The 26,643-nt window shown below is 38.2% G+C and overlaps 1 protein-coding gene across 1 annotated transcript in view; it reads right to left on the bottom strand.

Moving 5' to 3' along the window:
• Positions 1-7,039: 7,039 nt before the first annotated feature.
• ahr1a (aryl hydrocarbon receptor 1a) overlaps positions 7,040-26,643 on the bottom strand; it is a 33,682-nt gene continuing 14,078 nt past the window's right edge. The window contains exons 3-11 of the mRNA XM_026939547.3: positions 24,050-24,141; positions 23,605-23,694; positions 23,339-23,462; positions 22,222-22,352; positions 17,219-17,421; positions 16,633-16,742; positions 16,239-16,380; positions 14,727-16,125; positions 7,040-9,689 (exon numbers count right to left, since the gene is read on the bottom strand). Of these exons, the coding sequence (XP_026795348.3) occupies positions 9,561-9,689; positions 14,727-16,125; positions 16,239-16,380; positions 16,633-16,742; positions 17,219-17,421; positions 22,222-22,352; positions 23,339-23,462; positions 23,605-23,694; positions 24,050-24,141 (2,420 nt within the window). The 3' untranslated portion in view covers positions 7,040-9,560. The remainder of the gene's footprint in view (positions 9,690-14,726; positions 16,126-16,238; positions 16,381-16,632; positions 16,743-17,218; positions 17,422-22,221; positions 22,353-23,338; positions 23,463-23,604; positions 23,695-24,049; positions 24,142-26,643) is intronic.

The raw sequence follows: 26,643 nt of genomic DNA, 5'->3' as shown, positions 1-26,643 counted from the left end.
ACACAGTAAGTCACGCAGTAGATTCCAGAGGAAGTGACTATCCAGTGGGGATATGGTGGCCCTTTTTTTGTTGTTACGAAGGTTAGCATGCGAAAGCTTAGTAATTCCCTTTTTCCTCATCCTTATGGTGAGTTGACAGATCTGAAACACACTAGCCATGTGGGGAGTGAGTCATAATCTGCCTCTCACTCACTACACATTCACTAACTCACACTTCGAGTGTCACAGCCCACCATGCTAATGTGAGGATATTCAGAGATCATTTACCAAGGACTACTAGTATTACTAATGCTAGTCAACTTTAATTCCTTTTTAATCTGTTTCCTCGGAGAAGTTCGCTATATGGGCAAAAGTTTGTGGACACCTGATCATTACACTCATTTGTGCTTTTTGAACATCCCATTCCAGATTTAGTTTTCCTTTGTTGTTATAATAACCTCCACTCTTCTGGGAAGGCTTTCCACTAGATTTTGGAGTGGGGATTTGCCCATTCAGCCTCAAGAGCATAAGTGAGGTCAGGTATTGATGTTGGGTGAAGAGGCCTGGGGTGCAGTCTGCATTACAATTCATCCTAATGGTGTTCAGTGGGGTTGAAGTCGGGGCTCTGTGCAGATCACTCGAGTTCTTCCACTCCAACCTTGGCAAACCATGTCTTCATGGAGCTTGCTGTGTGCACAGGGGCACTGTCATGCTGGAAAAGGTTTGAGCCTCTTATAGCTCCAGTGAAGGGAAACTGTAATGCTACAGCATACAAAGACATCGTATACAATTGTGTGCTTCCAACTTTGTGGCAACAGTTTGGGGAAGAACCACATTTAGGTGTGATGGACAGGTGTCCACATACTTTTGGCCGTATAGTGTAGCTAGTCATTTGTTCATAATTAGCATATACATCATAAAAATAAACCGTTTAGTTAAAAAATAAAGGATTTTATTAAGCCAGAGTATTACCTACTAAGCAAAATATAGTTTAGTTTTTAGTTTGTACTGTGCACTGATTTAATGACAGTACACAGGCGATATATTAATTCCATTCGTGATGACATTTTATTGTTTATTGGGGATTGTTTTGACAATCATGTCTGAACATTGGTAATAAAAAGCATATCTGTAGGTTATTACTCTGTTGAGTACCAGGACAGAACAGCATGAAGGATATTTTCAGTCTAGATCAGCTTGGTAAAGATTTCTTGACCATGATTCACCTTGATTTTGTTTATCACTAACTTTAATAATTTCTGTGTCAGCTGAGTGTGTGTAATATCTTCTTCTTTCATAATTTTGTACATCCCTGACCTGCATGTTCTTCCCCTAGCTAGCGTAAGCAGGGTTTTGTTGCACCAAACATATAGCGTGAGACAATTAAGGCTACTAGTATCCATCGCAAGAGCAGCAAGAACCTGTACATAGTAGTGGTTAGTTGTAAGAAAATACAAGCCTGTAGAATTGATACGGGCACTGAAAGTCTTAAAGTTTGAAAACCGAGCTAGCTACTATTCTCTGACATTTTGATTATTTTACATAATTTTTCATGATTTACATGATTTTACCCCATTCTTTGTGATTTATTGCAGTTACAGCCCTCTCTTAGCTAATTGCTCAGATCACACTATAATAATGTCAGGAGACTTTAAATAGTCTAAAACACTCAAACAGTCATACTCTTTTTCCTGAGCTAACAGCTAGCAAGCTACAGATTAGCTAGGATTTACCGTATAACCATGATAACATAAAGGTGGATAAACCTGTTATATGTACTATTTATAATTGGTTCATTTCAAATGAAAAATTATGATTAAGTATATAGTGGATCTACAAAATTTCCAATGCATGTCTATACAAAAAAAAATTATACTGATTTGAATTACACACACAGCTCAGTTCATGTTTGTCAGTTTGTTACTCAAAAGGCTTGACTATCTGTCATATAAAAGACAGATGACTTACAGTTAGCCAGTTAGCTAGTTTAACTTAAAATATTCATTATGAAATAGTTTTTTGACAGGCTTGCCTGCTGATAAATAAACTGTTGAGGATATGATCATGCAAATTGATCCACTGATACAAAAAAACAACTCAAGCTCGTTTACTAGCTTGAATGTACCAGGCTAGAGAACACAGCTGTACAGACAACATCAACTTAAACCTGAAACATTAAAGACATTAAATTGTATTAAGGTGCTGAAAACTAAATAGCAATACTGTATTGTAATTTCTGCAACATTCCATTCCTGCACAAGCAAAAATAAGCAAATAACTAATATTTTACTACCATTACTAATGTGCTTTGTGTGCTTTTGTGATTATTGGCTAAGATTCAGGACTGATCTCTTGGCTCACTGCATGCGTCCCATTAATGTCTGGCGCAGTCGACTCAGGTCTGTACTTCATGTCTTTATCTCTAATCAAGAGCTTTTTGTGTCCATGTCACTGCTAGCTCCATTTCTCTCATGAAACTTTTACATTCCTGTCCCTCAGTCCCAAAGGTTACTCCTACTCCCTCTTTTGGTTTGATGTCTCAGTGGGTCCACAAGAAGCATAAATGAAATAAATCTCATCAGCACACATTCCATTCCATCCTCAATCATGCATCATTTTTGTCTCGCTGTAAAAAGAGCATGAGTGGTGTAATGAATGGTGTACTTTATTGTGTTGAGGACATGTTATAGGAGTGGGAGGGAGGGTGTGCTGGTTTGTGCAGGTGGAGGAATGCTGCAGTAATGTTTATTCTGGCTCTGCATTGTGTCTGGAGCAGAATCTCGGGCTGAGGCTAAACATCTCCCCACGGCTTTGCTGTGCACTGTGCCGAAAGGAAGGAGCTGCAACTCACTGTAGTAGTAGTAGTGGTGGTGGGTCAGTGCTGGTTCTACGCTAGTGCCAAGAAGTCATTGAGCTCAAATACCAGGCGTGCTAGAGGCAAAAAAAAAAAAAAAAAAAAAAAACACACACAAACACAAACAAACAAATAAAAAGCTGGATTTTTCCTTATTTTTAAATGAATTATCTGCCACTTCATGGAGTTATGAAACCAGCTTCTCTCTCTCTCTCTCTCTCTTTCTCACACACACACACACACACACACACACACACACACACACCTGTTGCTCAAATAAACTCCCAGGACATCGGGAAGAAAAATACTGCCACCTTCTGTCTGAAAAATGAACAGAGGTTTGTTTACATGTTGGTAATCGTCACAAATTGAAAGAAATTTAATTTTTTAGAGAAAATTTCACTGAAGTGAAACACACAGTTCAGTTCAGCATTATAAACTGCCAGTGAGGATTTTTCATCAGAGCAGCTGTGCCTAAGGCCAGGAGAATACCAGCCATTTCCCACTGCTCTTTGTCCAGCCACTGATGGCTACTGGGATAGCAGGAGCACAGGGATTCTTGTCTCTCTCCAGAAGGTGGATGGGCATACCATTAGGTCTGATTTTATGCAGATTTGTCATTGTCATAAAACCACAGCTGTTGGGGGTATTCACAATTTCATGTGTCACTTCAAAGGCATTCCTGTCTGTCTCGAGCGCCTCCACAGCTCCTGTTGGACTGCTTATGAATGTCTTCACACCGCCTCAGGACCAGCCTGCTAGTCACATTCTTCTCTGTGCTGCCTGAACGATGGTGGCCCTATGTTTTGCTTCACATGTGCAATGCGTTAGCTAAAGGTGGCTTCTGAATCACTTGTGGAATGTGTCATTAGTGTTCTGATTCTGATTCTCTTCTATTCAGAGTAGCTGAGAGGAACATCGTGGTCTGTGCTCAGTCAGTCAGAGAGAGAGAGAGAGAGAGAGAGAGAGAGTGAGAGAGTGTCCATGATGTCTTCTTGCCAGCTGTTTGCAATTTCTCATAATGACGGCCTGGGAATCTCCCAAGCTAAACTGACGAATGTGAGGCTGTAGCTTGTAAGTGGTTTAAAAACATTTCTCTACACAACACTTCAGACAGCAAGCAGGTGTCAAGTGTAGAGCAGCTACCTGATAGTTGCTTTGGGCAGGTGAAAATGAACCACCACTGAGAGAGAAAGATGATACAGATATTCTTGAGGTTATACACAACGACAGTTTCCTATTATTAACTGGACTTATGTTATAATCTAAAATAAAATTTTCCACTCAACTGATTTCATCATTCTGCTGAGTGGCACAAAAAAAATCCCAGCATTTAAACCCTGTGTGTGATTCATACCTTCATGGAATTTCTTGTGATTTAGCAGAATAATGGAAAGTATTCAGATAGCAACTTTCAAATGAGTTATAAATCTAGTCCTGTCGTCTGACTGGAAATATTTTTAAAAAATAATAATAAAAATAGCCAATACAGATCAGCATTGAGAGACATAAATATACACATAAGTTTCTAATAATAATAAATAAATAATAATAAATAGGTTTAAGCAATTTCCCCCTGGGATTAATAAAGTCCTTTGAATCTTGAATCTTGAGTAGGCCTAAATATGATGTAGTCAGTGGTGTTTCTATCACTCTCTCCCACTGCTGTCTATCTCTTCTTTCTATTTTCCCAGTGAGTATACAATCCATCTGGGCTCTACTTATGTTCAAATGCCTGCTCTCCCCCTTTAACCTCCTCGATGTCACTGTCACTGCCTACTCTCCAATTCTTCCTGAGTGTAACATGAGATCATATCATGTTTAAGAACAGTTTGAACCTTTTCTCAGTGCATTCTGATAAGAGTTATCACTGAACTCTGTGTTAATTCAGATAAAGTTACAGTTGGGAGTGTAGTGACAAATGAAAGAAAAGCTCAGGGCTTCTAGTCATGTGCAAAGAATAGGTAGTGCTGATTAATAGACCATGCTGCTCCTCTGGTCAAATCTTATAATTCATCTTAAATCATATTATTAACTGCTTTTAATTATTCAGTTACTACAGTGAAGAACTAGATAATGTATGTATGAGTGATGTAGATAAATCTAAACACACCAACAAGACCCTGAAGTTTTAATTAATGACTGAAAAGTTCAGATTATTTTGTGATTCTTCCTTCACTAAGACCATAATGAAGGCCATTAATGAAGAAGGCTTAAGAACTAAATCCCCCCAAGAATCCATTTAATAAGAGTAAAGTAATACTAGCTTGCAGTCAGTCATGGTTTCGGGCTGACACGAGTTGAACTTATGTAATAGTAGTTATCCAAGCTGATTGCTGACTCCGGTCTAGAGCAGCCTGTTTTAGTGTGGTTTGTGTTTCCTGTGGTTCCTCTTAGGCTGGTAGTAAGTCAGTCTGGTTTCTTCACTCGGATATTCCCAATAATCGCCACATTTAAATCCCCCGACATGTTCAGCTAAGGTAATGAGCTTCGGTTGACATTTGTTCCTCCAGACCTGCATAGCCATCCTGTGTGCAAGATGATTACTAGCAACTTTTTAAGTGCTTTGGCACCAAAATGTAGCCTCATATGTAACTTAGAAACATTACATATATGGCATATAATCATAACATTTATATATCATATGTAATAACACAGTGACTGTGCTTATGTACTGTGCTCCATAGTGACACTCACAGGGTGCACTTCAGTTCTGAAAAGTAGTGAAGCGTTATTTAGTTGCTCCCTTGAGCAAACCACATTCACATATCCTTCTTTCTTTCTGTTTCTCTTGTGTCTGCCTCGCCTGTATGTTTTCTCACAGGAAAAGCTGCTGCACTCACACCATTTATACAAGGCCATTGTTATTTAGAGCAGTAGTTTCTGGCACGTGGATAAGGATGTGTGGCTTCCTTCGACTGCATTTCCTAATCATTACCCCAGGGAAAGAGACAAGGTCTTAAAAAAAAACAGAAAAACGAAGGCACTTATCTACGTCAAGCTTGTCATTATGTGATTCTTTAATATGTCTAGTCACTTACATAGAGCACAATGGTTACATCTGTACACATAGCATAAAGCAACCAACTAGTCCAAGTTGTATCTAAGTGGAAAAACTACTATAACTAGATCTCATTTAGTGAGCATCCCTGCAGCCATTAGAGGGAGCCAATGCACTTTAACTTGTGGTTATTTTGAGGAAATGTTGGCTTTATAATCACAAATAGTGACAGACAGTATAACCACACAGCCAGACAGTCTTGACTGCAATAACCACATCCTTCATACATCTCTTTGGAGTAAAAATCAGACAGAATCACACGAGAAGCCTAATCAAATTACATTTGTCATGTGGTGGTCTCAGAAGCTCAGAAAGAGCTGTCAGCAGTGTTGGCATAGGAAACTCTGGTTCATAAGTCATAGGGGAAAGAGTAGACTGTGTGTAAGAGGCATTGTGAGGATGAACCATGTCTCAGAATGAACAAAAACCCTAATGTCTGAGGAGACGCAGTCACTGATCTCATTCTAGCCAGCACTCAATTTTAGTTTCCCCTTAAGATCAGCAAACACCTCTTTAATATATCAGAAAAACAGAGGTGTAGGTTACTGTATCAACTATCAGCACCAGTCTGTTCATCCACTGCATAATTTGCCTGTCAGTGAATATATCTATTGTATGGCCATAAAGTGTTTACATGCACGTGTAGTGGTTTTGGTGTAATGTTCTCCAAAAAAAAAAAAAGACCCAGATAATGCTCTCTCTTGTCCTAACAAACAGGTGTTGTAGTGATAACAGGAAGAGCAATGGCTTGCAGGATCATGTGAAATCCAAAACGTGCCAAATACATGAATAAGAGCATGGCTGCACACAATAAGAGCTCAGTCTTCTGTTACATGATCTTGTCAGCTGGTGATACCATGGTTCTGTGAAGGATTTCTGGAGGAGAATATTACCAGGACTAAATCAATAAAACTTCACTGCTACTGTAAAAAAAAGTGTTTTATGAAGTTGAAATGTTGTAAAACCTCCCAAACAAAAATTGTAGCCCATAGACTAATATTAATTAATCCAAATTAATATTCATTTTTAATATTTCATTAAATAGGAGAAATCAAAGATCATACCACACCCTGTACCTTCTTCTGATTTTTTAATCGATTTATTTGTGGAATACAGGTATATTTACTGGAGTAACAAAGAGTCAATATCTTTTCAGTCAGTTTTAATCTCAGTCATATGGAAAGTGCCGAGGTACAAGTAAAAATAATGATACATTATGTAACTGATAGAATACACATATACAAGAAAACAATTTTTGTTATCTGCCATAGAGGCGGATGGGTCAAAAGACACCTAAATGTTCTAAAGACATCCTTAAATCAAGAATTACTGAATGAGGAAAATTGCTGGGTGTTGTGGGAAAGTGTAGAATGTGGGAAGTAAGAGATTCATTGTGACAAACAGGGCCAGGCATACTGGGACTCAGGCACAAACATTCATATATAAATATTTACTTTGTAATACAAAGTATATATAACACACTCACCCATATTTGCACTCACACTTTTCTTTTTTTTTTTTAATTTCACTAAACTATTCCTCATCATCTTCCCCTTAGGTTTGTTTGGCCCTACAAAATTAGAAATCTAAATCATTTGGGTTAGCAGTAACATTCTTGTGTTTGACGGAAGAAATTTCAAGAGAAAAAATCCAAAGTGCAACACTGTGCACACACATTCTGAGGACATTTTAGTTGATGATAAAAATAATCAAATCGAACAATATAAAAACACAATAAATTAACATATTTACCAATATCTTCCAATAATCAATTTAAAGATTTGAATCAATATTACATATAGTGATCATGTACATATGTAATTTGTACAGAAATAAATTGTTCTAAACAACAGCATGGTGGAAAAATACAGTTTGCGAATGCATAAGTAATTTACTCCAAGATTTTTTATGATTCAATTAATTATCATTATTTAATTAATACAATAACAAATTAATACAATGGTCAGCCAACCAAATGCAGTACAAATGTTGTCTGTTCTTTAAAAGAATGTATAGAGGGGTGGCACGGTGGTGCAGCAGGCAGTGATGCTGCTTCACAGCTCCAGGGTCCCTGATTCGATCCTGAGCTCGGGTTAATGTCTGTGAGACAATTTGCATGTTCTCAATGTCCACCTGAGTTACCTCCCAAAAAACATGCCAGTGGAGTGGCTACTCTAAATTTCTCTTAGTTGCAATGTGTGCGTACATGCTGCCCTGCGATGGACAGGTGTCCTATCCAGGGTGTATTTCCACTTTGCGACGTGTTCCTGGGACAGCCTCCGGCCCAGGATAAAGTGGTTACTGAAGATGAATGTGTTAAGAACATTATGTTTCCTCTCATACTTACTGCAGACACAAGTCACTGGCTGAGCTCACAGATGCCTGTTTAGAAGTGCTACATGTGTTAGCATGTTTTAACAACAGGTTTATCCAAAGTCCAACAGATTACAAAGTGTTAAATTACTGTATAAAACAAACTGCTAAAATGATTGTCAAATACGTAGGATTCTCAGATTATCGTACTATTATCCTATATCCAACTGCCAATGCATATTCATATAAACAGTGCTGAGGAAATACCACAAATATACCTTGGTAAATAATTTCAAATTAACCTCCATTGTTCATGTTAATGACTTAGGAGAAGCAGCGTAATTCTGCCACTAACTGTACAATGCTCAAAACCTTTTTCTGCTTAAAATTACTACAATCCAAAATACTGCAGAAATTTGATTGTTGCTTGCTTTGTAAAAATATCACAGTTTACAGAAAGAAAAATTCACAATTTTATAATTAAGGTAAAATATTTGGCCTCGTCTATCTTAAAAACATTTAAACACAGCAGTCCACATCAGAAGTAAATTAATAACATCAAATCATATTCCATATTAAAAACGTAATTAGCTTCCATAGTATCATGGCTTATTCATCATTACAGCTATGAAAATGATGTGCTTTAGCCTTTTGTACCATAAGTGCAGTTTTACACACATAAACACACACACACACACACACGGGCAGTGCCCTGACCTGCACTGTTCTGTTATTTATTGTGCCATATTAATTTTTCCACTCATCTGACACAGTTGCACATTTTGCAGTGTATGTAATCCTGTGTACCACACTCTTGTGTTGTGTTGTATGTTTGCACCATGGTCCTGGAGGAATATTTCGGACCACTGTATACAGATGGGATGATAGAAATCAACTTGACAAAGGTTCAAATGAAAAGACAAGTGAAAGAGTGTGACTTGTTCACTCAGAAGAAGGCTTAGGACTATTCCACATTCTATGATACACCCACACACACACCTGACACACACACACACATGTGGGGTTAAAGCACAGCTCAGTCAATCTGACTCACAGGATAATATTTCACATATTCACTCAGGTATTTTCTTTGCCTTTTCCATTCAATATCTCTGCTCAGTTGCAGCACCCTTTTAGTTCTGTTCTTGTCTGCTGTTGTTCAGAACCTCTTACACACCCATCACATTTCCCACTCCTACTCCCTCTATCTCTATTCTTTCCTTTATTCTTTTTCTTTATTGGTCTGTGTAAAGTTCTGACTGAGCTTCTCATCCTCACATCTCCTAGCATGGGCACTGCTAGGCTGTGAGCTCCTCATGTTCTGCTCTACACCACAAGTATGTAGCTGTATGTTCACATGTATCCCAGGGAGACATCTGGGTAGGGCCTGCTGTCACTAGAATGCTGCTGAGGAGGCTGTGCTGCGAGGCCGCCAATACCCTCCTCTTCAAAGCTCCCCTGAAGACTTCCAAGCACACCATTCTGAAATAAGCAACAGGAGACTTGTTTTTAACTCTGTAATAGCAAATGTAAGTACATGCTTTTAGAAAAATCAGCAGTATTGGACTCCTGTGTAGCCCAACCTATTGGTATTGGCATGATTTCTCCAATGACAATTCACAAGGGCAACCAAGCTGTTCGTTTCCTCCCTTGAGGACATTAAGCCACAATTTGGGTAATCGCAACAGATTCCCACTGACCAGCCAGCACTCCCCTATCATACGACACCTACCATACGATGTCTCTTACAGTTCTGTGTTGTTTTATGTAGCACCATGGTCCTGGAGGAATGTTGTTTCTTTTCATTGTGTACTGTACCAGCTGTATATGGTTGAAATGACAATAAAGCCACTTGACGACCTACCAGCCAGGAAAGGTGAACACTTGGAGGGAAGTGCTATCTACCCTCTTCCACATACATGAGCTCACAGACATCCATGACTGACTAGTGTCACTGTGAAATAGCCGCTTGACAGGAGAGAGTATGGCCAATTTTCTTCCTTGGCTCCTGAAGATGAATGGCAATATCATCATGAGAATTTGAACGATCTCCTGACGCTAGGGCGAGTGCTTTTCTGGTGCACCACTTGGGAGCCCAACATGGACAATTTTATACAGATATGTTATGACATTGTAAAGTGAAATATCCAAATAAATGGTTCCAGTAAATTTCTCAGATAGATTCTGGAGCACCAAACTTTCAAAACAATAATATGAGTATGAGATAAAAGTGGACAATCTTGGGTACCAACCCAAATTTTGCAAAATATATCTACATTCATGCATGAGGGGTGTTGTATACAAACATATAATTATCAAAAATGCGGGGGGCGCTAGAGTGTGGACGTAAATTTAGAGTGCTCCCTCAAAGCCTCGTTAAATTTGTGGTTTTTTTTCTACTATTTTCGTCGTGAAGGTTTGTTCGCCATTATCTAGTAATGAAATGAAGAAGGCTAAACCCAAGAAAGGTGATTCACCAACTCGTGCAGGTGAACAGCTGGCCGAGAAGCCGTCGTCTAATGAATGAGTGGCTGATGGTGATATTCGTGCGGCCTCGGACTCAACTGTTATTCTATCGGCGATTCAAACAATGAGTAACAGTATGAACGACAGATTTAATTTGTTGGAAGCGACTTTATCTCAGCTGCAAACAACACTTTCTGAAACTACCTCCCGTATCGCGGATCTTGAGGGTGTTAAAGCTGAGCATGAAATTCGCATTTCATATCTCGAGGTCTCTTGTCAGGAAATTCTTGCAGTTAATAAGGCCCTGCGTGCTAAATTGGATGATCTCGAGGGTCGTTCTCGACGAGAGAATATCAAGATTCTCGGGTTACCTGAGAACGTGGAGGCCGGCTGCCCAACCGCGTTTGTGGAACAACTCATCCCGAAACTCCGGGGTACCGAGAACTTTCCCGAAGGAATTAAAGTTGACCGCGCACATCGCACCGGGCCCCTACCATCGAAAGGAGGACGTCCCCGAATCGTGATCGCAAAGATACATCATTATCCTGTCAAAGAGATGATACTCACGCGGCAGCAGGCGCCTTTAAAATATGACGGAGTACTCATTTCTATCTTCCTGGACTTCACGGCAGAGGTACTCGCACAGCGAAGGGCGTTTGAGGGAGTGAAAAAGAAGTTGAAGGAGGCCAGTATGTGATTCGGACTGCTCTTCCCCGCATGTCTTATTGTCACCCAGGGCAATAAAAAGAAAATCTTCGGCTCGGTGTCGGAGGCTGAAGAGTTTGTGAAGTCTGTCGTAGAGCAAGAGCCTTCTTGATCCGCAGTTCAGGACTGTTCCTCAAGCTCCTCAAGACTGCTGTGACCATGGCTGATCGACTTAAAATTTCTCGGTTTACAGGCCTTTATAAGAGGTTGTGAGTATATTCTCATACGGAAAAAAAAGACATTTGCAGATTGTTTATGATCATGTTATTCGATCAAGTTATACAGCTATAGGCCTATAAATATTAGTGCCTTGTTTGCATGGGAATGTTGAGATCGTCATGTTTGTTTAAATAGTTTTAAATAGTTTATTTTGATAGACAGGTTTTTCTTTCACTCCTTATGCTGCCCAGCAGCTCCACTGTTCGTATGGGGTTTTTTCCCAGCTTCATCTGGGGAAGCTGTTTAAAGGGGAGGGGTGGGTGGTGTCTTCTTTTTTCGTCGTGCATTTAGTGTTTTGTGTCTGTGTACCTCCTTCACTGGTTAGTATTCCTTCAAATTCCTTTGCAGCAGCCACTACATTATACATAGATATTATACATCATGACTTGTAGTAGGGAGTCTTTATCTAAAGTTGGCAGTGTCACCCTTGCCAGCTGGAATGTCCGGGGATTAAATAATCAGATTAGAGAGCCAAAGTTTTTTCTTATTTGAAGTCCATCGCTGCTGACATATTATTTTTACAAGAGACACATATAAGGCACTCTGAACAAAGGCGACTGAGAAGCAGTTGGATCTCTCAGGTATTCCAATCTTCTTTCTCATCTAAGGCCAGAGGAGTAGCTATTTTGATTCGTAAATCAGTCCCTTTCAAGCATATATCTACTATCAGTGATCCTAATGGTCGCTATGTAATTGTTTTGGGCCTACTTTCCTCATTCCATGTCACATTGCTGAATGTGTACGGACCTAATTTTGATGATCCCGCTTTTTTTTTGCAGAGTTTTTAATCTTTTACCAACCACTAGACATATCCTTGGCTAATTCTACCATTGTTCTCAATAATCTGATGGCTTCCTTGACCTTGTTGATATCTGGAGATTAAAATATCCAATGGACAAGCAGTACACTTTTTTCTCGCAGGTTCACAAATCATACTCTAGGATAGATTTCTTTTTAGTTGACTCTAAAATAATTCCATGTGTTAAATCAGTGAAACATCATAACAGAATCATCTCTGACCATTCAGCAGTGACACTCTCTCCAGATCTACCAGAAATTAAGCCCAGCTATAATTGGCGGTTTAATCCTACCCTGCTTTTGGACTCCAGATTTTGTGAGCATTTAACAGAGTTAGTTGCTGAGTTTCTCAAATTTAAAAGTCTGTCCTGAGGGGACATATTATTTCTTATGAATCCAGTCTTAAAAAACAAAGAGAGAAACGTCTCCTAGAAATTGATAATCGTCTCACTCAGCTAGAAAATGCATACAGAGATTCTACAGATTCGGATTTGCTTAACAAAATTGCAGCACTCAAATTGGAATATAATTCAATTCTTTCGAACCAAGTTAATAATTTGTTGTTAAAAGTTAAGCAAAAACAATTTGAACTTTTGAAACCAGATAAATTGCTCTCTTGCCAGCTAAGGGGGCTGCAAACCAGTAGAGCAATCTGTAAAATCAAAAACAAGGTGGGTGTCTTTCTAACAAATCCCACTGAAATCAATGACACATTTAAAGAATTTTATGAAGAATTATACAAATCAAAGGGCTGCTCTGACCCCTCAGCATTAGCTAATTTTCTTCATTCATTACACCTTCCAAAGTTGGGGTGCGCAGAGCAGGCAGCTTTGAATGCAGACATAACAATAGCAGAAATACTAGATGCTATTAAATCTTTCCCTGGTGGAAAGGCACCTGGCTCAGATGGGTTTGGAATTGAATTTTACAAAAAATTGCACTGGCCCTTTCTCCTTTGCTGTTGAGAATGTTTAATCACTCATTTGGTAATCACCAGCTCCCCCAGTCCCTGTATGAGGCAAATATCTCTCTAATTATAAAAAACGGTAAAGAAGAAGAAACAAATCCATCGTCATATCGACCCATATCTCTTTTGAACTCCGATCTTAAAATCTTCACTAAGATCCTTGCTAACAGACTAAATAATTGTATTGGGAAAATTGTTCATCATGACCAGTCTGGTTTCATTCCTGGCCGTTTCACTTTCTTTAATGTTAGGTGACTAATGAATATCTTATATACCAGGTTTGAGTCCCAAACTAGTATAGCAGTTCTTGCCTTGGACGCAGAAAAGGCATTTGACCAAACTGAATAGGACTATGTTCTAGCTGTGATTAGAGAATTTGAATTGGGGATACATTCGCCTTTTGGGTGAAAATGTTATATGCCCCACCTAGAGCTTCGGTCTTAACCAATTTCAATAGATCATCTCAATTTTTATTACATAGAGGCACCCGGGAGGGCTGTCCTCTCTCGCCCTTGCTTTTTGCAATTGCAGTTGTACCGCTCACCCTTGCCATTAAAAAGAACCCTTTAATATTGCCCCCAAATTTAGGTCAAATCAATCATCATATTTCTCTCTATGCAGACCACATTATTCTACATCTTCGCAACCCAGAACAGTCTATACCACCCTTGCTAAATTTATTGGAAACATTCGGTAAACTATCAGGTTATTCAGTAAACTGGCAAAAAAGTGAATTTTTGGCGGTGACTAACAATATTGACTCAAATTTTATGCGCAGTCTTCCTTTTAAAATAGCCACAAATAGTTTGAAATACCTTGGAGTTAATGTACCTAGAGACCCTAAGGATATACATAAACTTAACTTTTTACCTATGTTAGAAAATCTGAAAAGCAATATAAAAAAACTGGAGGACCCTACCACTTTCAACGATGGGGCGTGTGAATGCCATTAAGACGGTGATATTACCTAGATTTTTGTATCTTTTTCAGAATTTACCAATTTATTTGCCCAAAAAGTTCTTCAACACTTTAGATTCTACTGTACTGCCCTTCATCTGGGGCTTTAAAGCACATAGAATATCTAAACTGCATGTGTGTATGCCTAGGTCTTTGGGGGGGTTAAGTTTGCCAAATTTTCAACTCTGCCTCTACCCGGTGTTGTGGTTAACTGCTAAATTGAATCTGAAGGAGATGTTTTTTTGGGGGTTTTTTTTTTCCTTTCATTTTATACCTGTGTAGCTGTGTTTTGTCTTGTTTTGTGACTGTTTTTTGTATGTCTGAAAATCTAAAAATACCTCAATAAATATAATATTAATTATCAAATTATCAAAAATGCATATTAGTAAAATAGATGATAGTCTTACCTGGCCTATGTATGGCTGCTGAAGCATGCTATGATCGAGGCTAGACTGTGCACAGAGTGCATGACTTCCTCCATGGAGCTCTGCAGACTGCCCATGCTTCTCATGATCCACAGAATCCAAGCAGGTTAGCACCTCCTCCAGATACTCACCCATATGTGAGTGTCCTGTAGGAATGTAAGAGGGGGCAAGTTCTTGGTTGCAGTTAACAGACACAGTGTTTAACTGGTTCATATAGGGACATCCCTGAGGCAAATGGTTGGTTTCAAGGTAAAAGCTTCCAGGTTGTTGCAATCCAGACTGTAAGACAACTGGCAGCCGCTGGTCAATGGAGCTGCTCTCAGTAACAGAAACACTGTCACTGCCATTCACCTCAGGATGATTCAGTGTATGATACACTTCCTTCTCAGGGCAAAAGAAGCATGAAAGCTCAGGTTGGTATACATGCTTGTGGTTCACTGCTGACTGCTGTTGTGGATTCAACTGAAGTCCAGGTGGTGTTATGCTTGGCTGTTTGTATAGATGAGCCTGTGCTTGAAGAGACCCCTGATGATTTTGCTGCCTATCTTGCATAGAAGGGGATTGCTGAGGTTGTGAATAGGATTGCTTTGGTATAAACTGTTGCATCTTTGGCTCTGAAGGCTCAACAAGAAAAGAAGAGTGTTGCTGCTGGGACTGTGACATTAAAGGACTATGTAAAAATAGCTGCTGACTCTGTGACCATGGGATCATTGATGGCTGTGATGGAGGCTGTGGCTGAGGTGCAATACTAGGGAGACACCTCTCCTCCAGATTGGCCTGAATGCTGCTGGGAAGTGCAAAGTCCACCTTATTCCTAAGAGACTCTTGCACATAGGAGAGAACATCATCAGTAAAGTCTTCGAAGCCATATTGACCATCCAGCTCTATGTTAAGGAACAGCTCTTCTTGTTGTAGAAGGTCTAAATCTTCTGGAGTGATCCCCAGACTGCCCATGAAGCTCATGAGCTCACAGCTGCTCTCTTCTCCTCCAGAGCTGATGGCAGGATCTGGTTTAAAGAGAGAGGTCTCAGGGAGAGAAAGAATGTTCTTTTGCCAGTTACTGGAAAAGATCCCACCAAGCTCCTCCTCCTCTTCCTCAGGGTCCCGAGTTCTCATCGGCTCATCTGAACCTGAAGGGCTCACATAGATAGACTCATCTTGTTTCAGCATAGAGCCCAAGAGAGAGTTGGGATCTAGTCCACTAGGGAGTTTCAGTTGGTTACTGTCTCCTGGAGCAACAGATGGAATAGATTCTGGGCCAGAGGGAGTTCCACTAAGGGACTTGGTCAGGTTCATGTCATACAGTACAGCCTCTCCTGTGGTGAAGCTGAAGGGGAGCATGAGGCTACGCTTCTTTAGGGTTTCTTCTCCTTCTTCGTCCCTGCAAGAGGACAATAAGTGACTATGTATGTATCTAAGTGCAACTGGATTTGTTGTCTCTTTGGTATAAAATATCTTTACATTGAGATTAAAAAAAAGATGAATGGGACCTACGTAAGTACTCTTTGAGAGGCAATGATAAAGTCAGGTCGGCCGTTTTTGTAGATGAGTCTGGCATTAGCCTGCACCCAAACCCAGCCACTCTGTTTGGTAAGCAGCCTAAATACAGTCAACCCACTCTCACCCGTCTTTATCACTGCAGAGGAGAACAGAAGGGAGATTGTACATATTATTAACCTGGTATTACTGTTTTTTTAAGTATATCAAGACAATGAAATGAGTTACACAGGTGCTGACATACTGTACAAAAGAATACTACTCTATATGCTACTCAAAGTAAAACAATTCAAAACACATCACAAGACAAGTGACCTTCATATCCTTGACTGATATTATATGAGGTGTATGACAATGACTGAATGTCTGCAACAGCAACCCAGGAACTTACTGCGTATGTGATTCTCAGCACAGTATAGCATGTCTGCTGCATGAATAAATTGGTAGCCTGAGCCACGGTAGCACAGCTCTGCCTCTGTGTAGCCCAGCACAATCTTCCCTCTGTGTAGAGACAAACAGAAACAAATAAATGGCCTAATAAAAGATACTTAAAAACTACAACTCCAAGGGCAAAAGAATAATCATCTGGATAAGTCAGGGTGTTGTAGATAGTATGACTGCTGTACTGTTGTAGATAGTAGAAAGCTGCTAGCAGCCAGTACAAAAAGCACCTGATAGGACTGAGGTGATAAATGACATTTTTATCATGTGGTGGCTCACATTTTCTCTTTAAATAGAAAAGTTTAAAGTCAGTGAACACTAGAGTAAATGTGACAAATAATAAGCCTGATGTTTTTGTTTAGTAAAGGGAATATCTAACCGCAAAATCTCTTCTTACACATTCAAAATAATAAAAATGTAAAGAAAAATGTAAAAATAAATAAAAAAATAGAAGACTAAAATAAAGATCAAGCAAAAAGGAATCAAATATATCCACTAAAAACAGTAATAACTGCTAAATGAAGTGTGTCACTCACTTGGCATCGCATGCAGTTGGGGTAAAGTCCAGTTTGTGTTTGGTCCTGAAGATGAAGTTTTTGGCACGGATCTCCAGAATGGAGGGTGGCTGGAGTGGACAGGCCAGGGCAAATAAGGCCAGCTGAGGTGGAATGGGTTTGCCCTCTGGAGTCTTTTCATTCTGACCATGCAAGAACTTTAAACGGCCCTGAAAGTTCATGGCCTGGAGATATCAAGGCCAACAGACAGTGCGTCAGCCATGTTAGCCACCAAAAGAGCATATAGTAGTGATTAGAGGGAAAGATCAACACTACTGCTAATTTAAAACCAGTAACTACACATTACAGTAAACTATCATGGAAAACTGATGGGTTTTCCAATCTAAAATCTTTTATGTGGCAATACATTGGAAATAAATTTCAAGAGCTCAAAATTCACATTTAAGTATATAAACATTGGCAAAATTTTTGAATATTCTTGTGATGCAGAAGTTTTAGGTGTAAATTAAAAAGTTGTAATCTGTAGCCCCTTAAAGTAAAACTCTAATATTGCAGTTACACTGAAAAGTTTTATATCTGCAACAGGCAGTCATAGTGACTATCTTGCTCTGTGGCACTACATCAAAATTATGGTTTGGTAACTGTGGTTTGGAGAATTTATAAATAAATGACTCAGCTTCAACTTTTGCCCACACACAACTGGCAGTGGAAAAGGATGATAATTAATAGGCTAAAACTCAAGAACCAGAAAAGCTTGCAAGGAAAATCCAAGTTCATAATTAGTTAAGTACTCTCTGACCTCTCATTGAACCCAAAATATGTACAGTATTAGAGGAAATACAAACTAAATTCCACCTTACTTAACCACTTGCTTTATCACCTAAAATATAAAGGGCTACTTTCCTGGCCATGACTCTAAAATCAAACGTCAACTACAAAAGTGCATGCAGGAATAATTAAATTAATGTTTTAATGTCAATCCTGGGTACCATCAATTCAAATGTACTGGCTAAAAAAACCACTGAAGTTCTTGTAGCCATCATTAAGCCTTAATCACCTTTTGATTTAATATAAATACGTTATTTATTGAGCATAAAGCATATAAAGCATATAAAGCAGTAACTATTTAGAGCGGCATTCAGAGCTGGCAACTTGAGTCCAAAACATATGTCAATATTTACATGAGTAAAGTTCTCCTTTAGTTTATGCGGGTGTTTATTTTGATTTTCTGGATGACCTATTCAGATTATTAAAAGTACCTGCGTGTAGTTGATAGGTTCTAGATTTTTCTTGGAGTAGAGATGTCTAAGACAAGGTTTTTCAATGATGACTATACCATCACCGTTAAACATAAGCATTTGCCTTTAAGCCAAAAAATGAGTGTGTATAAAATGTGATTGAAAAATGATGCAACACAAAGGCAAGACACAATTTAAAAGAAAACAATTAAAAAGAAAGACTAATATGATGACGTGATATGAAGCCAGAAAGCACTCAAATAAACATCTAATAGGAGTCTAGTTTATTGCCAATATATTGCTGGACGAATAGTCCTAGTTGTACTGCAAATTTGTTTAGCAAATGGATTACTCAAGCAACAGAAATTATTCAATGGATGAGGATTTTTTTGAGTTGCTGTTGCACAGTGACATCCAACCATTCATTTTAGAGCTAGAATCTACAGAAGAATTGCACCAGCAAGAAGAGTAACAGGAGGCAAGCAAAGAGCAACTGCAGGTCATTTCAAATTACACTGAGCCAAATAAACGAAGTTAGCAACAACACAAATAGCTACCATGATGTTAGCTAGAAAAATCTACCTTTGTGTTAGCAACCTTACGATCCATGTTACTAGTAGTTACATGGATGATGACCAGCATTCGGTAGCAGACATTAACTAGTTGTCCTACCTCAGTTTGGCTTCTTTTGTCAGGTTGACCAGGCATTCAATTCTCCTCTCGGCTCCATTTTATACTAAATACAGATGGAACTGCTGTTTTCTTCAGTATCTTATTCAGTGTAAGACCCAGTAACTGTGCTTAAAGTGCTGTCTGCACATTCGTAAAAATATCCATAATTTTCCAGTGGGGTATAGACCCCTTTAGTGTTTGTACACAAAAAATTATGCACATGCAACCTGACTGGAAACAGACCCACGTAGACTAGCAGCCTGACAATACTTTCTTGTAATCTGACTGAACAATCTATCAAGAATTTTATTTAGGAACTGGGATTGACATTAGCTAAAAATGTTATTATCACTAAAAGACAGGGGGTGCTCTTCAGCTGAACTAACACTTTCAGAAAGCCTAACAGCTGTGTGGCGTCCTGTCAGTGGCTAGGTGGTAGCCTAGCCTGCAATGACTGGACATATAAACATATCTCATAGAAACTTCGAACCTTTATACTAGAGAGAAACTGATGGCATACTTTTGATGCTCTCAAGTCTCTTGATGCTTACAACTTTGTTCTTTGTGGTTTTCAGGTTCAAGACAAAGTGTTCTACAATTACAACCTTAAGGATTCATTTGTAAACTGAACAAAATTAGCTAGTTAACCCTGTCCATTATAGTTTTTAGAAATGGAATGCTCCTTTAATGCACAGATACTTTATTTCCGATGAACCTAAAAAAAAAATAAAATAAAATAGCAATTGTGGCATGTGCAACAGTTTGGACACCTTTCCTGTTGCAAAGTCTGAGAACTTATTTAATTCATTAGACCTTAACTGACTCATTAGCACTCATTAGGAAGGTCAAGAATTGTCATTAGGAATTACAATTCCAGAGCATACTAAATCCTCTGACACTTCAAACCTTGCACTAACAGTCAACATCCATGGGCAACTCTACACAGCTGACTGAGGGCGTGAAAACGATTTTTGATCACTGATGCCTACAAAACAATGCTATAAAAAGGAATGCTACAAAATGATATCAGTGCTTCCAGCTCACAATTTCCACTGTCAAATGTCATGAACTGTGGAAGTCAAGGCAAAATCTAAAAGACCAAGAAAACTTTCACATAGAACTGCCTATATGATAGGCAGAAAGGCAAAGCAAACTCGTTGCTTGCACAAACCTGATCTGCAATGTAAGAGTCATCAGAAGGAAGTGCTACCTGTGACCTCATCACAAATGTGAATGTCTGATACATGCAAAACAACATATAAATAAGCCAGAGGAATACTGAAATCAAGTGCTGTGGACTGATTGAAAATGGAACTATTTAGCCACAATCACTAAAGGTATGTGTGGAGAAAATAGCACATGATGAAAAGAACACCTTGTCAACTGTTAAGTATGAAGGTGGATCTATTATGCTTTGGGGTTGTGTGACAGCAGTGGCATAGGAAAATTTGCACAGATGGAAGAATGGATTCCAGTAAATATCAGCAAATTCTGGAAGCAAATGTGACACAGTCAATCAAGAAACTGAAACTGAAAAGAGGCTGGCTTCTACAACAGGACAATGGTCCCAAACATACATTAAAAACCACCATGAACTACTTCAAGTAATGCAAGCTGAAGCTTTTGGAAGCTTTTGGTCTTCACAAACCCTGACTTGAACATCACTGAAAATATGTAGGTAACCCAATGATATCTCAGAACTTGACACATTCTGCAAGTAATAGTGGTTGAATATTCATTAAACAAAAAAGAGAAAGACTCCTAGCCAAGTATTTCTGCAAGGTGTGATATCTTTCAAAGGGGGTGTTACTAAGTACTGACTTAGAAGGGTGTCCAAACTTTTGCACTTACTATTTTTTGCTATTTTTAAAATTCTTCAAACATAAAGTAACTATTCATTCATTTCTGCAAAAAAAAAAATGTTATTTTTAAAAACAATAGATTGCTGCAGAGATTGTGTTTACTTTTTCACTTCAAAAATTAAAAAAAAATGTAATTTGGCCAGGGGTGTCCAAACTTTTGCATAAAACTGTACCTTTATGCAATTTTAGTATCAACTCCTCACTATGCACACCTACTTCAACTCTGAATACAGCCCTTAGTATAAAGATTTAATTTGCTAAAGAGATAAGAGTACATTTTTATTCAAAATGTTAACATGTATAAAGCAGTACCCACCTTTTACATGATTTTAACATCTAAGGAGTCTGTTTATGTCCTTAAAGTAGCAAACTATGCTCTCATTTAATGTTAATGTTGCATTAAAATATATTTTAAGAATATATTAGCTAATAAATGATAGGTGTTGGGTGAACCCCTTGAAAATAAGTGGGCAGGGAAAGTTTAGGCCTTATGTCCAGCCATGTGAATGGCAGTGAGTGTTATTATAACATGCAATTTATTACTTAAAAGAGCCTTAAAAAATACTGTTTTCAATTTCATACCACATGTGTAATGGTTTGAAATTTCCATGTAATATGGTTAAAATTAGGACTGGGCTGTAATATTTCACAAAAACATATTGTGTGAATGTATTTGATTTGTCAGAATCCTCAGAGGGTATCAAGAAGAATGCTGAACAAGCACAGAGTATGCTAAATAAAAGTTCTGGCATTTGTCAGAGCACATTTGTTTTGCACATGTTACAGTTAAGAAGCTCTGTTTTAAAAACACCAAGCATTCCGTTGATTCACTTACACAGCCATTCTGTGTAACAAATTAAAGCAAAAAAAAAAAAAGTGACAGTGGCTCTATTACGTTGTAATGGTTTGGGTCCCCTAGTGCTGTAGAGGGACCAATTAAATTGCTTTCATTTGTCTTTATATACTATATGTGTTGCTGAATCCTACATTTAAATATCAGGCTCAAAGGTTGGAGAATTTTTTTTCCCAATGAAGAAAGAATTAGCTGGAGTGTGAGTGTTTTAACTTCATAGTTTTGTGGAAGCTATTTAATTCCAAGGATGCCTGCTTCATTTCTCATTTATTTGTGATTGTGGAAGACAAAGAATGATTCAGAGGACAGAAATCGCTAGGTCACACTTTTAAAGTGCTCTTCATTTGTATATTTATGTTATCTTATTTTCCTTTTTATTTCTGACCTTCTCCAACTTACCAGAAAGCCAGATGAGTTGTTCAGTAGACATCTTAACCTGCACATGAAATTTCGTTCCAGAAAGGCAGAGTTCTCTGGTGGTAACTGCTCAGGGTTGTAATATGTATGGGGTAACTGTGAATCTTGGGTAGCTGTAGGGAAAAAAAACATCATGCTTTTGATATTTAAGCAGTGACTGATATATTATATATTAAAATCACATGCTAATCAATGCAATATGGCAATATGAAGCTATTTGGTGTAATTTATAATGTACTGTATACAATTCAATGCAGGAAGCATGTTTGCTGTTCGGAATATCCACTATCTGCATGCAGCTATTATCTGTATAAATACAAAACAGCAGACAGCCATTCTGTCAGCAGGCTCTGGTCCTCTGCTGAACAACACAGTATTTGTGGGTTGGAAAATCCATTTCCAATTTCCAGCCATTTCACAAAAATACATGGACTGGCACTGTATTTCAAGCAGTGACCTGGAAGGATGCATCACTTGCCTCAGTGTAATTACATCTCTGAGGCATCACAAAAGGATCAATCAAAAAAAGGAGCATGTGAACAATTCACACATATAAACATCTATTAACTGCATACACAGCCTACATTACCACAACGCCACACCCTTATGAAAAGCTCTAAGGTCATAGTTTACAAAGTGCGTAAACAGGGACCCTAAGGGGGATATGAAGTAATTTATTTTAATGCACAATTATCAAAGTTATTATATTTATTTCTGAGTTATTAGCCCACATAACTGGTCATGTGAATTGAATGGGTTTAATCCAACCCCAAATACAATGAAGACTATACATAAATTGGAATCTTATGTTAATAAAAATGTGTTATGTGAGTATATAGTTCAGAAATCGATATTTTACTAAATAAATTTAAATAACAAACCTAATATTTTTTAACAGTAATTAGGTAAATACTAGGTATTCTTCTTGACAGTTAAAAGGCTCCGCGACTGCAAAAAGACCCCTGAAGAAGAACCCCTTAGAACGCAGTGGATCTGTTTCCCTTGTCTCTGTTTTTTTCACTGTATAAAAGGGGTCTCAGCATGGCACTGGCCTTGCTGCTACTTATTAATTGAAAAGCCCTATTAATCTTACTTTTACCTTGCACTAGTTGCCCAGTGTCTGGAGAGTTACTGGGGTTGAGAGCCCAGTGGAGTTGCCTGTGAAACTCAGCCCTGTCTTCTGTGTGAATAAGGTCATAAACACTCTGATGGATGATATCTGTCTGTGAAAAGCAAAAATACACACAACCAACTGAAACAGGTGCATAAATAAATGTGTCCAGCAGTTAAGTGACATGATAGCAAAAATACATGCACTGAACTAAGTAGAGAAGTTCTGAGCTTTAGAGCATAATTGAAACCAACCTGCTGGAACCCGAGATAGTCCTGAACAGTTGAAGAGACATAAAAAACTGTACCATTAGAGGTGACCACCAATACAAATCCATTTATGACCTACAAGAAGAAAAGAGGTTGAGCATGGATAGCCGTTTTAAGATATACTGTAACAAGTACAGTGACAGATATCAAGGTAGACATTAACAAAATTAACAATGTACAAATGAGAGTAATTAAGTTAAAACAAATAAAATTACATTTACCAGATTTCCTTTATCTGACAGGCACATTTCTCAAAAGAAACCTTTGATGTTTGAAAGGATATAATACAAGCATATAACAATTAAAGTGTAATGGCCTTGTTTAAGGGACCAATCTCCGGTGGGCCTGAGGTTCTAATCAGTCTCCATTCTCTTTTTTTGGCAGTGAAGTGCCATAAAATGATATTAGTTAGAGCAGAGGCACAGATTACCTGTAACAGTAGTTCACCTTCTGGCAACTCCTGAACATGTGTTTTTGCATCATTGTTTGCTGGTTGATTAGAGCTGCTGGTTTTCAGGACAGCTAGAAAACAGAACACAAGTGATAAGATGAGTATCTCTGTATCTAAGATAATGGCTCCTCCTAATGAAAAAAACACATAATGAAGTTTGGTGAGGACAAAAATCTTGAAAATGTGTTACAATATATTCTATTTATTATTTGAAACATTGGACAACGTAGTCCATTTTCAAATGGCATATACTGTAGATTTATACAAACTGATTGTATCATTTTGATTAAATCACTGGCATAATGAACTATGAAACCATGTCTGTTCTGCCTGAAGGCATGGTACAAGATCCCTGTAACTCCCTGTGTAACTGCTCTTAGACATTACAGAATGAGCCTCAGTGCTGTTATTCTCTTGTCAATTATTAATTGTGCCTTACCAAATAATTAATGTGCTGTTGTTAAAATGAAAGTATGCAGTGTCCTCAAATGTTTAAGCTCAAAACATTACTCTGCATGTATAGCTGCATGTGTTATTCATGTTATAAGTTAATACATACTTGTTCATGAAGAATGCCGATAATTCTGGGGCTGATGTTCACTATATTGTGCTAGTCTAATCAGACTATTTGTTCCCAAAATAAAATATAAAAATAATACACTTTTTGGCTTCCCACTTAGTAGTCCCCTTTGTGCTTAATGGTTCAATACTACATAGTGAAGGTTAAACAGCAACTTGGTTGATGCTTTGTTTACCTATGGTGTGGTGTTGAAAGCAGAAAGTTCAACATCTACAGAAGCTCTAGCACACTCACATAGTGCTATACAGAATCATGAAAACCAGTTACAAACCCTGGAACTGGAAAAATGTTACTTTCACTATCAAAATGAATTGACTGTCATAATTACTCAGTTAAATAAACTTGGTTAATTTGAAAAAATGATCAATTACAATTTAACTTCTTTATGAATCTGCAGTATGGTAAAAGAGAGAATCCATGAATGGGGGTCTAAGCAAAACCTGTTAGTGGAATGAGTTCATTTAAATGAAAAAATATGCTGCTGTCATAGCATCAAAGCACAGCAACAACACAACATTTAAAAAGACTATCTAAATCCAAGTTCCCACTGAAACAATGCATACTGTGTAGTAACCTATCACTACATAGGTGTGCTGTCTTGCTACTGCTGCATTTAAAGCGAAGTTGCAACTTGTAATTCCCCACCTACAACTAGTACAAACCACCAAAAATGCCCCCTCAACTTGAAATTTCAGCTTCTCAACTTGGAGTAGTCTTCTCAACTACCAGTTCCTTCCCCGTATACAGAGTGACGTCAAGTCAACATGGCCATGCATACGGTGAACAGTGTAAAGTGCCCCTTCTCTATTTTTAAATTAGTTTAAATCAGTATTGCTTTACATAAAGTAATATAATTGATACAATACTAATCTCTGTTTTAAGAAGGTAATAGTCAACGTTAGAGTCACTAATGTTAACCGGCTAGCTTGTTGCTAATGCTATTCGCTATTGTCCTCTGGCTAGCTTGTTGCTAATTGTTATGGTCCGCTGTTGTGGCTGTACTGCAATTTCATTCCAAAATGCTGCATGAATGTTCGAAGTTCATTATGGTACAACAGTACCAATAGCCACGCAGGCTTGTAACTGTAAGTGTGGTTAAAGTAGATTTTTATGAGGTTTACATGCTCTGACCGATCAAACAAAGACATATTTTCAAACACATATTTTCGAGGAGGTGTCCAAGTTTTTTCAACTTCGCACATCGAACGTGCCAAGGTGGTAAATCACATCAGTACAGCTTGCAAAATACCACTTACAAAGCAGCACAAATGCAGCATTCTGCAGGGACAGAATTTGACTATACTTACTTAGCTTGGCTACTTGTTGTTGACTGTGGATATTATCATATTCAATTAAATGGCAAACAAACTCTTTTAATGTGCTGATGCTTTCAAATAAAAAGTCCTAAACATGTACAGGTCTCATAATAATTGTATATTTTGAATAGTGCCTTAAATATGGAGTCTGAATATTTCAAGTCAAAATATTTTTTTAATATTTGGTGAAGTTTTCCTGATATGCAGCAGCTGCTTCAAAACTTGAAGAAAAAAAAATGCATCCAGGCTAGTTGTTTTTAGTTGTTTTGTTCTCATGTCAACACTGGAAACCGCGTTCAGCTACACTACCCAGAGTACTATACGGCCTACAAATATGGCCGCTGCAGACTATAACTCCCAGTGCCAACAGAGACTGTATGTTGAAATTCACCATCTTACTGATTACACACACCTGTGCATAATTACAGACAACAGTATAAAAGGAATCTCATTCCACATTCACCTTGCAAAGTATACACTCTTTGATTCTCTCCATTTGTTACCAAGCCTTTGTATTGTTATAGTCTTCCTGGTTGCAGATCTTGTTTTGTGCTTTACGTTTTTGCCTTAGCCATGCCTAGTTCACGTTGTTTGCTAATTGTCTGACCTTTGCGTGTTTGCTGACTACGCTCTTGCCTTACGTTTTGGAATTGTCTGCCTGTATCTTCAATAAGGCT

Source organism: Pangasianodon hypophthalmus, chromosome 1 (genome assembly GCF_027358585.1).
Source record: "Pangasianodon hypophthalmus isolate fPanHyp1 chromosome 1, fPanHyp1.pri, whole genome shotgun sequence".
In the NCBI taxonomy this organism is placed as follows: domain Eukaryota; kingdom Metazoa; phylum Chordata; class Actinopteri; order Siluriformes; family Pangasiidae; genus Pangasianodon; species Pangasianodon hypophthalmus.
This window is presented reverse-complemented; position numbering and strand designations above follow the sequence as displayed.